The sequence below is a fragment of the Phascolarctos cinereus genome, unplaced genomic scaffold (assembly GCF_003287225.1).
Source record: "Phascolarctos cinereus isolate Bilbo 61053 unplaced genomic scaffold, phaCin_HiC Scaffold_5;HRSCAF=322, whole genome shotgun sequence".
Classification (NCBI taxonomy): domain Eukaryota; kingdom Metazoa; phylum Chordata; class Mammalia; order Diprotodontia; family Phascolarctidae; genus Phascolarctos; species Phascolarctos cinereus.
In genome coordinates this window covers 150,371,972-150,388,574 of record NW_027555958.1, presented here as the reverse complement: position 1 = coordinate 150,388,574, position 16,603 = coordinate 150,371,972, and the positions used below count along the sequence as shown (strand labels likewise).

The following is a 16,603-nucleotide window of genomic DNA, read 5'->3' as shown; positions in this document are numbered from 1 at the left end:
TTAAGACTGTGAGGTTCCAGTTTCCCACTAAATTCAGGATGCCTCCAATGGAAAACTATTATTTCCTTCATGCATTTTTAAGTTCAGCAGGGAAAATAATGGGTTGAAGTCAAGAGTCCAGCCAAAGAAAATATAATGAAGAAAATAATACATTCATACTGATGCAACATTGGGCCTGCCAACTGTTTACTATTTGTCATCTTCTGGGATAATGATTTCTTCCTGTTAAGATTAAGATTTCTTTTTTTTTTAATTGTATTAATTTATTTTGATTTATCAACAATCACTTCCACATGCTTTTGAGTTGAAAATTTTTCTCCCCCTTCCTCCCCCCCCACCCTCCCCAAGACGGCGCACAATCTGACATAGGCTTTACATTTACATACCCATTAAACATATTTTCACATTAGTGAAGTTGTAAGTAAAAATTAAAACCAATAGGAGGAACCATCAGAAAGATGAAACAAAACTCAACAGAAGGTAAAAATAAGTGATAGCGATTCGACTTCCATAGTTCTTTCTTTGGATGTGGACAGCATTTTCCATCCCAAGGCCTCTGGAGGCCTTGTAATGCTAAGAAGGGTTCAGTTTAACAATATTAGTCATTGCATAACGTGGCTGTTATTGTGTACAAAATCCCCTTGGTTCTGCTCACTTCACTCAGCATCAGACCATATAAGTCTTTCCAGGTTTTTCTGAAGTCAGCCTGTTTGAGATTAAGATTTCAAGACAAAAAAATACTTCCAGCTAATTCATTTTTCCTTTGATTATATTTTCATCTCTTTTTCTCTCTGACTTTCATGTGTCTAATTTTTCAACCCAAAAACACTAGGTAGGAATTACAGGCATAACTCAGAGATATTGCAGGTTCAGTTCTGGATGGACCACTGCAATAAAGCAAATATTTCAATAAAATGAGTCACGTGAATTTTTTTGTTTCCCAGTGCATATAAAAATTATGTTTATATTATACTATAGTCCAGTAAGAGCAGCTAGCTGGTGTAATGGGTAGAGTGCCAGAGCTGAGTCAGGAAGACCCTTCTTCCTAAGTTCAAATCTCACCTCAGACCCTTACTAGCTTTGTGACTTTGGGCAAGCTATTTAACCCTGTTTGCCTTAGTTTCCTCATCCACAAAATGGGCTGGAGAAGAAACTGGACCACTCAAGTATCTTCACCAGGAAAACCCCAAATGGGGTCATGAAGAGTCAGACACAACTGAAAAAGACTGAATGATAACAATTGTCTATTAAGTGTGCAATAGTATTACGTCTTTAAAAAAAAACCTACACACCTTAATTTTAAAATATTTTATTGCTAAAAAATGCTAACCATCATCTGAGACTTCAGCAAGTTGTAATCTTTTGATGGAGGGTCTTACCTCAGTGTTTGGCTGCTGACTTATCAGGGTGGTGGTTGCTGAAGGGTGGCTGTGACAATTTCTTAAAATAAGACAACAATGGAGAGGATTCTGGGAAGATGGCAGAGTAGGTCAGAAAATTCCAGGTTCTCCAAATTCCCTCCCCAAAAAAGACCATTGCCTCAAAGTGAATTTTGAACAGCAGAAATAGATAAAGTCAGGGTAAAGCAGTTGTCCTCCTAAGACAACTTGAGAGGACCTCAAGAAAGACCCTACTTCTTGGGGCTGAGGGATGAAGTGCAAAAACACCTCTAGGCAGATTTCATTGAATCAACAAACAGCAAGCCCTGGAGGCAGATCTAAATCATTATTAATGAGAGAAATGCAAATTAAAATCATTTTGAGATATCATATTACACCTCAGATTGGTTAAAAAGATAGATGCCCTTCAACTGGGAATGGCTGAATAAGTTGTGGTTTATGATTGTGATGGAATACTACTGTGCTATAAGAAATGATGAACTGGTTGATTTTAGAAAACATGGAAAGACTTGGACCTATGAAGGAAGATGCTATCCATCTCTGGAGAGAAAGAACTCATAGATAAAAATATGTATAGTATGGTTTTACATATATACATATATTTATATACTTATATATATATGTGTGTGTGTGTGTGTGTGTGTGCACGCACATGTGTCTTTAACTGTATATTTGTCTTTAACTGTAGCCTCTGTAGGGTTGAGAGGGAGGGAGCAGCAGAGAACTAAAGGAAACTTAGAGGGAAGCACAGAAAAGCTGGGTAGCTTTGAAAATAATGTGTAATATTTATTAAATAGTTTTTTGAAACTATTTTTGAAACAGTGTGAAATGGAAATTTATGGTTTTATATTGAATCCTCTATGTTCTGCTGTATACGTGGCAATGTTCTTTTTTCCTTGTTTTTTTTTATTTAAGCTTAAAATGAATAAAATTTTAAAAAAAAAACAATGAAGTTTACTAAATCAATGGACTCTTTCTTTCACTTCAATGCTTAGAGGCCAATGTAGAGGCCATATTAATTGGCCCAATTTCAATATTGTTGTAACTTAGGGAATAGGGAGGCTCAAGATGAGAGATAGAAATGGGGGACAGAAAGGACAGTCAGTATAGTCAGAATACACCCATTTATTGATGAAGTTTACTGTCTAATATGGTGATGCCCCAAAACAATTACAATAGTAACTTCAGAGATCACTGAATCACAGATCACCATAACAGATAGTATAATAATAATGAAAAAGTTTGAAATACTGTGAAAATTACCAAAATATGACACAGAGACATGATATGAACACATTTTGCCGGGGGGAAAAATGGCACCAGTAGACTTGCTTGATGCAGGGTTGCCACAAACCTTCAATTCATAAAAAATGCAATATATGCAAAGCACAATAAAATGAGGTATGCCTAAATATGTAGCTCCAGGTTCTTTAGGATATAGAGTTTTGCTGCAATTAATAAGAGCCCTTACCACCCAGGATTGTGATGATCAATTAAGATAATATTTGTAAAGTGCTTACAGAGTTCCTGGCCATAGATGGTTGATAAATGTTTTTTCTTTCCTTCCTAGACCAGGCTAGGTTTCTAAGTGCAAACCTTTTGATTTCTTCCTCTCATCTATTTGGTTCCTTTTCTTCTACCCCATTTCAATTTTTCCTTTATCAAGAAGCCCTAGTACACTAGAAAAAGTACTGGCTTTGTAGTCAGAAAACTTAGATTCAAATCCCACTTCGATGATTCATTTACGACCTTGGGCAAATCACTTCTTCTCCTTGGGTCTCCTTCTTCATCTGTAAAAGCAGGGGCTTGGATCATATAACCACTGCAATTTCCTCTAGATCAATGATTCCCCTTTCCACCCTTTCCTACTCCCTTTTATGAATGGTAAAGAATTTATGTCATTTTTTTCCTTCATTCTTTTCTTCCACCATGTTATTTGCTCCTTTCCCTCCTCAATTAGCCACACTGTCAATGTCAAATTAGAACCAAAGGTAGTCACTACCCGTAATTTGTAAAGTACTTTATTACATGTTTTGCATTATTAATTCAATATAAAACAGCTAACCATACAAAACTAGAGCAACAAACTCACGTGTAAAGTTTGTTCAGTAGTTTCAGTCATGCCCAACTCTTTGTGACCCCATTTGGGGTTTTCTTGACAAAAATACCAGAGTGGTTTGCCATTTCCTTCTCCAGTTCATTTTACACATAAGGAAACTGAGGCAAGCAGGGTTAAGGTGACTTGCCCAGGGTCACACAACTACTGTCTGAGGCCAGATTTGAACTCAGGTCTTTCTGACTCCAGGCCCAGGGCTCTATACACTGTACCACCTAGCTGCCCTAATGTGTAAAGTTTATGATTCCTATAACTTTCCCCACAATTATCCTATGAGATGAAATCAGTAATGTAATTATCAACCTCATTTTACAGAGAGAAAACTAAAGTTCAGAAGGATTAAATAAGTTGCCTACTGAATGCTCAAACTAATTTCTGTTAAATTTTAATATTGGACAAGAACAGGTACTGGACTTGTGATTTCACTGCTTCAGGGATTTTAAATGAGGAAACTCCCTCTACCAACTTCTCTGCAACTCAAAGTCTGAGACAGTTGCCTAGAGCATTTCTTAGTGCTCATTTCAGTCATGTCCAACTCTTTCTAACCCCTTTCAGGGTTTCTTGGCAAGATACCAGAGAGATGCTGGAATGGTTTGCCTTTTCCTTTTCCAGCTCATTTTATAGATGATGAAACTGAGGCAAGAAGGATTAAGTGACTAGCCCAAGATCACAAAGCTATAAATGACAGGGGTTGAATCTGAATCCAAGTCTTTTAGCTCTCTAAAAATTATGCCAGCTCTCCTCTAAAATGCCATGCTTCCTCTCCAAACACAGTTGAGAATAAAAATTTTTAAGTTCTTATTGAAGGTGTAGGGAATACTTTAGACTTTCAGAAATATTCCTTTAGTGAAGATAATAAGCAGTACTTTGCACAAAGGGAAGTAGGCTAATCAACCACCTTCTCAAGAGTTAAGATACTCTTTACCTTGATGGACCTTTTTGTCTGTTTTTTTAAACTAAGCCAATGGAGAGGTATGAAGTCTAAGAAGTTGAGAGCTAAAAAGCTCTCATTTTATTGTGCAGAGTTTGATGAGAAAATAATGGCTCATCTTCTAAACTTCTGCCAAGGAGACCATTAATTCACTTTCCGTCCTTAAACTTTTCCCTTTCTCAGTAAAGAAAGTGGTGATACACAAAGGAAAATGGCAGAGTCCTATCAGGGATAAAGAGTTATTTACCTTAAAAAAGGGATAATGGCTTTTAAAGTGCTCCAAAAAACAGCAAAGGGTGATATTAATGGTAACTAATATCATTATTACACAAACCTCTCCTATAATTCTTCAGCCAAGGATCACATTGATGAAAGGTGATGGTCATCATGGAGTTTAGAGTGCACTCTGAGCACTCGTGTCTAATCCACTGGGAAAGTATATCCTAGTAGCAAAGAATAACGCTTCCAGTCTGACTCAGTTATGGCACCTTTTTATTAGCCAACCTACAATACAGATGACTAAGTCACAGCTTATTTTAAACTGGTTAATATCTTAGATTGGTATACTAGAAAAAGAGAAGACTTGTTTCATTAACAATTCATTTATACTCAAGAAGGTCAATAATAGAAAGAACCCATACCATCATGTGCTGAAATAGTCATAAAAGCAGTCATAATAGCAAAAAGCAGGAAACAAGTGTATGCCTAATATTTGGGGAATGGATGAGTAGATTGAGGCATGTGAATATAATGGAATACCATCATGGCACAAAGGATGGATATGACGAATTAAGAGAAATGTGGGAAGAACAGTGTGAATTGGTACAGATCAACAAGATCTATAATGACTACAACAAGAGGAATAAAAACAACACAAAAAGAATTCAGAATTCAAGTCAAATACAATAATCAATGTGGGTGCCAATTGACTAAAACATATTGTTTTCTTTTTTCTTAAGGAATTGTGAACTATAAGAGGCTTAAAGTCCTGCCTCTGACACATAAAAGCTATGTAACTATTGGCAAGTCATATAACCTCTCAGTGTCTCAGTTAACCATCCAAAACTACAAATTACAGAGGAGTTGCTCATTTGTACCAGTGTTGGGAGTTTCCACATTTATATGAACCCACCTGCCCCACCCTGGCAAGCCTGGGGAAAAGCTGCTTTTGCTAACAGTCTCTAACTTTATACAATTTAACTTAAGTGTTTGTTTCTGGGAGAGTTTAGAGAGGAGTAGTTTATTGGGAAGTTATTCACCAAAACAAAATTTATCAATGCATAAAATAACATGAGCATCAGGACTTTAAAAAATCTATTTACATAGCCTCTGAGAAAGCTAATCCTGACCAATTTGTATTGATTATTAGTTTCAATTTGACAAACATTTTCCTGGGCTACTCTACCATCAACTAGGGAGGGAGAAGGGGAAAAATTTGCACAGGAGAGAAATACAAAAGAAGGATAAGAAGAGAAAGTATTCCATACAGCAAGAATAATATATCAGATTTCAAAATGGCTTTTAAAAAGTTGGTCACAAGTATCTGCTGAGCAGCCACTGACTATAGAGCACTTGCCAGCCACACAAGGAGATACATCAAAAAATGCCTATGAGCCTTACTAAGTGCCCCCTAGAGGGTGACTGGAGAACAAAACCAGAAATACATGAGAAGAGGAATATTCTTTGTTATGTAAGTTTGGAATTCCAGGGCTGTTTGTTTTTGTTTTGGTTTTTAGATTTAATATGCACCTGTTTAACACACATGTTAAACATTTACCATCTGTGTTCCCTCATTCTCTTACATAAGCAGTCCGATAGTATTCTTTTCAGCACTTCTTAAGCATGCATAGGTCACCCTTAGAAATATGTTGCAGTCTGCTTGTGCCTACCATGCATGCATAGCAAGTTTCATTACAGTATGCACCCATAGAATTCATATTTTTCATTTATTGAATATTTTATCATGACATTTTATTCATCAAATTAAAGGAACCAAAACTTAATTTTTAAAATTAACTTTACTTAAAATACATACTTTAAAAATGAGACACGCAGTATTGAAATAAATCTTTTTGAGACATTAGCATGTGCTTGAGGAAATCACAGCCCACACTATGCACACACACACACACACACACACACACACACACACACACATCCCTCTCCTAGGGTTTTTCTCCATTTTCCTTTGGTTAATGACTTCAATTCTTCAGCAACTGAGACATCCTGACCATACAACATCAAAAAAATCACACATCTGGGTAGATGCTCTGTGATGAGTCTCTGAAGGAACAGGAAAAAGAATCCCAAGGGATGAGAAAGCAAAAAAGGGTTGTAACAATGGAGGGAGGAAATTGACACAGATCCCAGATCCACTGAAATAAATGTTTCATCACTTGAATGACTTTTGATTAGGAATAAAGATGGAATACACATTGCCCTTACAATCAGGACACATTATCTCATTACTGATTTTCACAACAGCCCTGGGAGGTAGATGCTATTATTATTCCCATTTTACAGATGAGGAAATTAAGGCAACAAGAGTTGAAATGACTTGCCCAAAGTCATGTCTTAGGCCGGATCTGAATTCAGGTCTTCCTAACTCCAGGTTCCATGTTCTACCCATCACAACATTTACCTGCCTATCAAGAGCAAAAGATGACAGAGGGACAACCTGAGTGCTACACTACAATCCATGAAATATTAAAAGACTCAGTGAAATTACTCTGATATTCCAGCAGGTATAGGTACTCTATAGAGAATTTATGGAAAGCATGGGAAAAAATTGTACTAGGTAAGAAGCCACTAATAAGTCACAATAGGTACTAAAGAATGAACCACCCTCATAAATGAGAAATCATAGAGTCAAAAATAAAATGATCAGAACTAAGAACTAGAATTATACATACAGTGAGTGTCCACTTCAAACACATAAATGCAACCTGTTTACAATAGAAAACAGTTTTAATGCCACTGTAGATTCAGAGGGAAACAAAGAATTTGAATGTATTCAAGAGAAACCTCAATTATTTTATCAAACAAGGTTTGCCTAGGTTGTCAAATTTAAAACCAATTCGAGAGAACTGGGAAAACAAGCTAGCATTTTGCTCTATTCCTCAGATTTTTTCTGACCTATTAATCTGGAAGAAAAGGAAAATATTTCAGCTGGAAAATCTAGGCCAAATGTTCTTCATCACATCATGGAGAATCACGGAATACTAGCCCTGGGAGGCTTTAGAACATATCTAGTCCAACTTCCATCCTCACCCCTTTACCCCTCCCATCATTTTACAGATGAGAAGATGAAAGCTGGAAGACAGTGACTTCACCTTCTCTACGACCCCATTTCCTCCTCTATACCTCCCATTTCCAAAGAAGCTGGTGTACTTAACTGAAAGCTTCAAAGCTAAGACAGCATTAAGCTGCATACCATCAGGTGATGGATGGTGATGCCATCCGCTAATGAAGCAATTGCCACATAATCAACTGGAAAAAACAAATTTGAGAACTAAGGAAAGAGATGAATATCTAGGAACTAGTAAAGCTGAGCACAGAATTTTAGTGCTGGAAGGCATTTCATCGGCTTTCTAGTCTGCCCCATACCCAAAAGGAATCCCCTAAACAGACCTGACAAATAGTCAAACCTCTGACAAAAGACCTCCAAGAAGAGGAACCCCACCACTTCTCTAGGCAGCCCATTTCACCTTTGAAAAGCCCTTATTGCTGGGAGGTTTTCCTAACATCAAGCCTAAATTTGTCTCTTTGTAACCTTCCTCCCCTTGCTCCTGCTTAGGGGAATGAGGAGGTTGGGAGAGGAAAGGGAGGTAGAGCTCACTCCTGGAACCAACTAGGAGGAAAACGAGGTGAGATCTAAGCCTAATCAAAGAGAGACTAGCCCCTAAGCTAAAAGACCATCTTCCCCATAGTAGCCAAAGTAATATTCCTAAAGTACAGATCTAATTATGTCACTTCCCAGCTCAATAAATTCCTATTACCTCTAAGATTAAATAAAATCACCTCTGTTTGGCATTTAAAGTCCCTTACAACCCACCTTTCCATTGTTATCATATATTAATCCCCTTCAGTTAGCCAACCTGGACCAGCTGTCCCTCACATACAACAGTGTATTTCCTTTCTCCATGCCTTTTTCATTCCAGGCAGCTTTTAAATCACTGGATGATTTTTTAAAAGTAACAAAAATGTAGTTGAACAATGTGACAAAATGAATTGTAGTAGTCAGTTATCTAAAATAATGAGTTGTAACATTGTCTACATTTCAATTGTGGAAGCAACCACGGGGGGGAGGACCTGGTTATGGAGGGGAAAGAGATAGGAAGTTTCTTCTGTCAGAGAAAAAACTGGGGGATCTCAATCTATTTCTACGTAAAACTCCAGACTGTAAATTAAGTGCCTTAGGCCAAATTACTTTCATCTCATATGCTGTTTTCCAAACTTAGAAAATACTTGCTTCCTGCTAATCTCATAAGAATGTTTGAATAAGAAAGTTATGAGAATAATTCGCATTTTTTTCAGCAACCTGGGAGTTCCTCCTAACCAATGTGAGGTGGATGGTACTGATGACACTGAGGTTTGGTGAGGAAAAGTGAATTGACTGTGGTCCCAAACAGTGATTTGGAGCCCAGGTCTAGTCTTCTTTCCCTACACCAAGAGTTTAGAACCCTTTGGAACCGGACAATAGGAAAATACTAACTATTTGAGACTGATTCATTTTTCTCCAACTTTATCTTTATTCTGGGCATCAACTATGGTGCAAAAGTAAACATAGCCAAGACACAGCTGACTACACATTTCAAAAACTGTCACTTATGCTATTTGATGGAAATGGGTATAAGAGACGAGGATAAGCAGTCTAGGGGATTAAAGGGAAAAAAAAGTGGAGTGGGAAGACAGAGAGGAAAGTAAGGAAATAACAAGGCACAAGACTATATGATTGCTGAAAACACCAACCAAGAAACCTTTCTAGAGCACTCTAAGATTCATAAAGCCCCTTCCTCACAACCCTATAAGGTTGATACTTTCAGCATGATCCCTATTTAAGAGCCGAGGAAACTAACTCTGGCTAAGTGACTTGCCTTCTACGTAGTTTCAGAAGCAGGACTTAAACCCTAGTTTGCCAACAAGTCCAGGGCCCTTATCACTAATACCGCCTTTCTTCTTCACCCAACATTACTATCAGTCAGGCAACATTTATCAGACACTTATTCTGTGTCAAGCACCACGATAAGTGCAAAGAAAGGCAAAAACACGGTCCCTTCCTTTAAGGAGCTCAGTATTTAATGGGGAAGACAACATGTAACTAACTCATGAGTGATGCTCCGTGGGGTATGTGTGTGTGTGTGTGTGTGTGTGTGTGTGTGTATGTGTGTGTACAGAAGAAATGAAAAGGAATATTAGATGGAAAGATCTGGGGGGAAGTAGGGTAGAGAGAGTGGAAAAGGCTGGATGTGAGCTCAAGTCTTGAAAGGAAGGGAAGTCAAAAGGCAGAGAGAAGAAGGGAGAGAATTCAAGGCCTGGGAGACAGCTAGTGTGAAGTTAGGAATCGGGAGATGGAGTGACATGTTTCACAAACTGTCAATAGGCCAGTCAGCATAGCTGGATCATACAGTGAGTGGAGGAGATCAAAATGAAAGACAGAAAAGGTAGGAAGAAGCCAAGTTGTAAAGGACATTGAATAGCATACAGAGGATTTTATATTTGATACTAAAGGTAATGAAGAGCCACTGGAGTTTAATGAGTAGGGGGTGGGAGAGATACAGTCAGACCTGTACTTTAGGAAGATCACTTTGGCAGTACAATGATAATTTACAAAGTCTTTTTCTACATATCATTTCATCTAATCTTCATAACTACTCTGAAAGACAAACAAATAGGGCAGATGAAGAAACAGGCTTAACTCCATTCAGTTATATGGAGAGTGTAAAAAAAAAAACAAATAATGACAAGAAGTTGCCACTTTGTTTCATCCAGTTCTCCATTCCACATCACAGGGGTTAGGGGCACAGCGCTCCCATGATCTGGAAAATCTGAGTAAAAAATTTTGGCCCTCCCTCCATATGAGAAAAGGCTGATTTTTTTCTTTTTCTTTTATGGAGTGTATACTTATGGTACAATTATAAAATTTTATTGTAAAATTGTAAAATTTGGGTTAAGTATTCAGTCATAGGCTCTTGTGTCCTCTGCTGGCTTTCGTGTGTTTTCTGTGGCTTCTGCAAAACTCCCCAAAAATTCCCATTTAATTTCTTTTGCCGACCCGAGATATATTGAAACCGTGATGGGGAAAGTTGAGATGGGGAAGGGATAACTGTATCCCACTTCCCTCTTTAGTTTCCAGACTGCTTTAATAAATGGTTTTCAATCAGCCCACCCTAAGCTATTCCTCATCAACCATACACACATCCGTAAACAGGACATTTAGCTAGGTAAACTTCTTTACACCAATTTGAGTAGAAGAACTATTAGAAAAATTACAGTTCAAATTTGAATCCTGGTAACTCATTCATGTGTGTGTGTGTGTGTGTGTGTGTGTGTGTATTTTTGATGTCAGATGGAAATGAGGTATTCTTTGTATGGAGAAGTCAGTGTAGGACAATGGAAACCAAGCTGCAGTTGGAATCAGATATGATCGCTGCCCTCCTACAACTTACAAGTCTATTAGGAAATAAGACACAATCACAATAAGATTTTATATTGATGAGGATGAATTGAACTATTTAACAACAACAAATGCCACAGAGCTGTGAGCCAGGTACAGTGCTAAACTGAAACTAGACAACAACAACAACAAAAGGAGCTTACATTCTACTAGGGAATACAATAGTCCAATTAATCAATCAACTAACCAACAAGATTTTTATTGTGACTATCACCAGCTAGGGTGAAGGTAAGGAGTGATAGCCTGAATTATCAATGGAGAGAAAGGGGATAGATATTAAAGCTGTAGTGACAATAGAACTGACGAGATCTGGAAACTAGATAAGGAATGAAAAGCATTTATTAATCACTTACTATGTGCCAAGCACTGTGCTAAGCCTTATATTAATACAAAAGAAAAATGGTCCTGGTCCTCAAGAAGCATACATTCTGATTAGGGGAAGACAAGAGAGAGATGCCTTCTAACATCTTATTCAAACTCTAAATAAAGCTATTTCTAAACTACCTTGTTTCTTTCTTTCTTTTTTCATAGAGCTACCAGAAAGATACTTCTAACCTTCCTCAATCTGACTTTCAACCATCACTCTATAAAATGTTATTTTTATATATAACATAGATATATTATATTATTCATATACTTATTTCTTCTGTTTCTTGACCAAGGGAACCAACAGTTAACCACCACCATTTTATGAAAACTCTTCATATGCTTGGGAAAATATTTAGTCTTTGAGCTTCTGCAAAAAACAAAACTAAGTCCTTTAACCTTTTCCCAAAGATCCTCTTTTCCAACTCTTTAATCATCTCTGTGGTTCTCCTATGACCTCTGTCCCAATGTTACATTCCTTGTTTTCCCTCAGTGGGGTCTTCCTTCCACCCATCCCACCACCCCCTCCAATGCACCAAGTCAACGGAAATCACCCATTCTTTCCAATAATATAAAAAGATATCTTAAAAGGAAAAGAAACAAGTACGACAGCCAGGGAAACACCAGTATGCTTGACAGTGCAATCTGCTATGGAAGGATTATCCCAACCCACCTCCCTCACAAAAACTACTCCATTGAAACAAGAGTACAATACTTGGTTCTTCCCAATAAACTACAACATGCAAGTCACTGGGAATATAAAGACAAAAATACTCTACCAGTCAGCCAATAAGCATTAAGTGCCTTCTATGTGCCAGGCACTGTGCTAAGCACCAAGATGGGGAAAACAACAAATATGCAAATAATATAAAATGCATACAAAGTAAATATAATAGAAGGCCATTTTGGTGTAAAGGAGGCACTAACAGCTGTGGGAGAGGGGATGGTAGTGATCAGGAGAGACTTCATATAGGATGTTAGAAAAGGAGGTCCTTTAGAAGGTGGATCTGAGAGGAAGGGCATTGCAGGAAAAGGACACAATCTATGCAAAGGCTCAGAAACTGGAGATGCAATGTCTTGAGTGAAAGATAGCAAATCAGGCAATTTGGGGGGAACGTAGCTTGCATGAAGTAGAGCAATGTTTACACATTATTATTAAGTCTGGAAATGTTAAATTGGGCCACTATAACAGAGGACCAATGATGAAGCATGCTACTCGCCTCCTGAGGCAGCTAGGAGAGGCAGTGACTTCTAGGCCTAGAATTATTAGACCTGAGTTTTCAAATCTGGCCTCAGACACTTACTGGGCAATTGTGTGACCCTGGGCAATTGATTTCATCTCTGTCTCAGTTTGTTTATCTGTAAAATGGAGATAATAATAAGCACCCTGGTTGTTATGAGAGCAAATGAAATAATATTTGTTAAGCATTTAGCACAGTGCCTGGAACATATTAGGAGTTTAATAACTGTTTGGTTCCTTCCTGACAGCAAGGCAATGGGAGTGTGGGGGTAGGGGATTCCATAAGGAATTGGGTATAAAATGTATACAATGAGAAATACATATTTTTGGATATGACAAATGTGAAGAATTTGTTTTGCTTGACTATGTATAATTGTTCAAGAGTTCTTTTTCATTGAAGGAAATGCAAGGGAGATAAACAGGTTTTTGTTCATAAAAAATGAATTTAAAATTAAATAAACTAATGTTGAAAAAGAAAGAATTGAAGTCAAACTATGAAGGGCTTTTAAATGTATACAGGAAAGCTGGTATTTTACTCTAGAGACAGTAGGGTGCCACTGGAATTTTTCAAAGAGGCAGCCATATGTTCAGATCTGTGCTTTAGGAATATCACTGGCTACTGTGTGGAGGACAGATAGGAAAGACTTGAGGCAGAGAACCCAATGAGGAAGTCATTGTAGTAGTTATGAGTTGAGAGGAGAACGAAGAGAGATATGTCACAGAGTTAGAATCGTGGTCAGAAGGTGGTTGTGAATATAGGTGAAGGTGATGGAATATAGGTTTCGAAGGATGGTATCACCCTCCACAGAAATAGGACATTGGAAAGTGGTGGGTTTGGTGGGAAACATAAGGAGTTTTGAAAACAGTGAATTTGACAAGCCATTCCAGTATCTCTGCCAAGAAAACCCCAAATACGGTCACAAACAGTCACACATGACTGAAATGACTGAACAACAAAAATAGGTAATCCAGCACGGGCAATGTCCAATAGACAAATTGTGACGTGGGACTAGAATTCAGGAGCGCATCAAGGGATGGATATACAGATCTGGTGTAATTTGCATAGGGATGATAAGTCTGCTAGTCCAGGATCCAAACCATACCTCTGATACTTTCTAGTTGTGAAACACCCTCCCCTCTCCCCCCAACTAAATCACTCAGAGCTTCAATTTTTCATCTATAAAATGCAGATAAATAAAACCTGTATTCCGTACCTCATAGGGTTGTTGTAAAACTTAAATGAAATAATGGAAGAAAAGGGTTTGGCAAACTTTGAAGCTATTCAAATGACTGTCATTATTATAGGTTACTAGATTAAATGGATTTCTACTCCAGATATGTTTCTTTGGACAACCTCAATCCATTTCACTTTGGGTGCTAGGACATATGACCCCTGTTGTTTTTTCAACACATATATTTGTAGACACTTTCTTAAATCATATTAAGGTGAAATCTTGACTGTATCCCACCTGTACATGTCTGTTTTCCCAAAATTGTTTGGCATCATCCTGAGAACAGAGGCAGGTATACAGAAGTAAATCTTTTATTACACAAAGAGAGAACATAAGGATGAGAAATAGGCACCATTTATTCAGGTGTTAAATACACCATACACACATTTCTGTTGGCTCACTAAGTAAGGCCACTTGGTTTGACCTGTGTAAGCCATCTTTGTCCAACTGACCAATGTCAAGCCCTACCTGTCCACTTCCTCTGATCTCTCTCCAACAGAATTCCAACAAACAAAACAAAACAACCCAAACCCAAACCCTGGGGAAAAGATAAAAATGTTAAATAAAACTTGGTCCCTGCTGTCATGGGCTTAAAATGACTATACTCTCTGAATTGTCACTACCTCTTCCCCAGCAGACAGCTGAGATGCTCTTCCTGTCCCTCAGTAGCACTCCATAAGATTTAATGCTTCTAAAAGAAGAAATAGTTGGTCAGGTCCTTTTCTCTCTTCTGTGTAATCATTAAAGCACCTGCTTTAAAATTGAAGGTACAGGGTGTCTAAGTGGCATAGCCAATAGAGCACCAGCCCTGGAGTCAGGAGAACCTGAATTCAAGTCTAGCCTCAGGCACTTGACAAGTCTTAGCTGTGTGACCCTGGGCAAGTCACTTAACCCAGATTGCCTCACCAAACCAAAAAAAAAAAAAGGTATTTTGCCTTCATTTCAGCCAGTCATTCCTTCATTCAACAACTTATACTTTTGAACCCCAACTACAGGAAAAGCAGAAGTGTGTAAAATAAAAAGTGAAGACCAAGAGGTGTACCCCTCACAGTCAAAAAGTCATTCATTCAAAAAATATTTACTAGGCCCTACTTAGGACAAGGCATTGTGAGAGACTCTAGAAGTCCAGAGAGTTAGCAAGGTTTTGGAAAAGCAGCATTTGTTAGGTCAAGTGAAAGAGAAGACAGCATCAATTGTCTTAGACGTTAGAGGAAGGACCTGAGCTATGCAGAGAAGGGTGGAAAGCCACACCTGTTACACATCTACTCTGAGCTGGGGACTTTAAAAAAGTTATACTGCCAAGGCCTAACCAAACGTTTTGCTTTCCTGGAACTCATCCTGGATCTGAGAGTTAGAGGAGAGGCATTCTTTCACTGCCCCAACATCTGTAAGCTTTTTCCAGCGCCTCCCTTTCCTCCAGTCCTACACCAAGAACATGAGTCAAGCGAGGACAACACACGCCTAGAGCCTTGGAAGGGAATCTGGGGTGATGACTGTCCAGGAGAGGTAGAACTGTTCCTAGCCAAAGTCCACAGCAGCAAGTCGAATTGGGTACCAAAAATCCCTGCACGCACGGACCCAAACACACCACGCACAATCGGGGACAAAGAAGGGGGAAACTTCCTATACTCCCTGACCCATTTTTTCTCTTTTTCTGTTGAAGGAAAGAACGGAGGAGAATAAGGAAGGAAGAAGAGTAAAAGAAGGGAAATAGCATGGGGAACAAAGGAAGGGAGGTTAGAAGGAGTGGGAAGAGGAGATGGGGAGGAAAGAAGGGGAGGGAAGGGTAGAGGAAGAGAAAAAGAAAGGAAGGAGAGAAGAGAAGTTGGGGAGGAGTACAGGAGGAAAGGAGGAAAGGTGACTGGAAGAGGGAAAGGGAAGGAGAGAAAGGGGGAAAAAGAGAAAGGGAGAGAGAGAGAGAGAGGAAGGGGGGGAGGGGAAGAAGGTAAAAGCCAAGAGGGGGCAGGTTCCTCTCTCTTCTTCGCTTTTCTCTCCCCCTTTCCCAAAACAGGAAAGAAGTTAGAGGAAAAGGAGAGAAGGCTACTTCGGGGAAGAGGATTTTGGTGCCAAGCTAGGAATTACCGCACCGACCCCTGTACCTGCCAAAGTGGCCGACTTGATCGAAGATCAGCTCGAAGTTGCAGGAACTCATCTTTCCCGGTTGCCTGCTCCAAGGGAGTGAGTGCCCCAAAGGCGAGCAGCTTGGAGTGCACTAGTCTGCCTGTCTTCCCTCCTTATCCCGCCCAGCCCAGCCTAGGGCGTTGCCCTTAGAGACCACCCCCAAACCTCCTCCCAGCTCCGAATATAAGCCCTTGGGCATGCAGATATAATGACAGACTGGCACCCCAGTCTGCTCGCGCTCTAGGTACCCTTCCCCCTCTCCCTAGCGCCTAAGCGCTTGATCTGAGTGCCTGACTCTTCCTTTCAGAAGTTGTGCGTCCAGCTGGGTGATTCTGTGTGTGTGTGTGCACGCGCGCGCACGTGTCTGTCTGTGTGTGTGTCTGTGTTTCTATGTCTGTGTTGTGAGACAGGCATGACTTTATCATCCTTTTGCACCTGGAAAGCCAGGGTTGGGCAAGCTGGCTTGGGACAAGTGTTCATCACTCTAGTATTTCTGGCTGCTGCACTCGCCTACCCAACTG

The 16,603-nt window shown here is 39.1% G+C and overlaps 1 protein-coding gene across 1 annotated transcript in view; it reads right to left on the bottom strand.

Moving 5' to 3' along the window:
• The window catches only part of SLC22A16 (solute carrier family 22 member 16), a 59,436-nt gene extending 43,061 nt beyond the window's left edge, over positions 1-16,375 (bottom strand). The window contains exon 1 of the mRNA XM_021008228.2: positions 16,061-16,375. Within this exon, the coding sequence (XP_020863887.1) occupies positions 16,061-16,113 (53 nt within the window). The 5' untranslated portion in view covers positions 16,114-16,375. The remainder of the gene's footprint in view (positions 1-16,060) is intronic.
• Between the last annotated feature and the right edge of the window lie 228 nt (positions 16,376-16,603).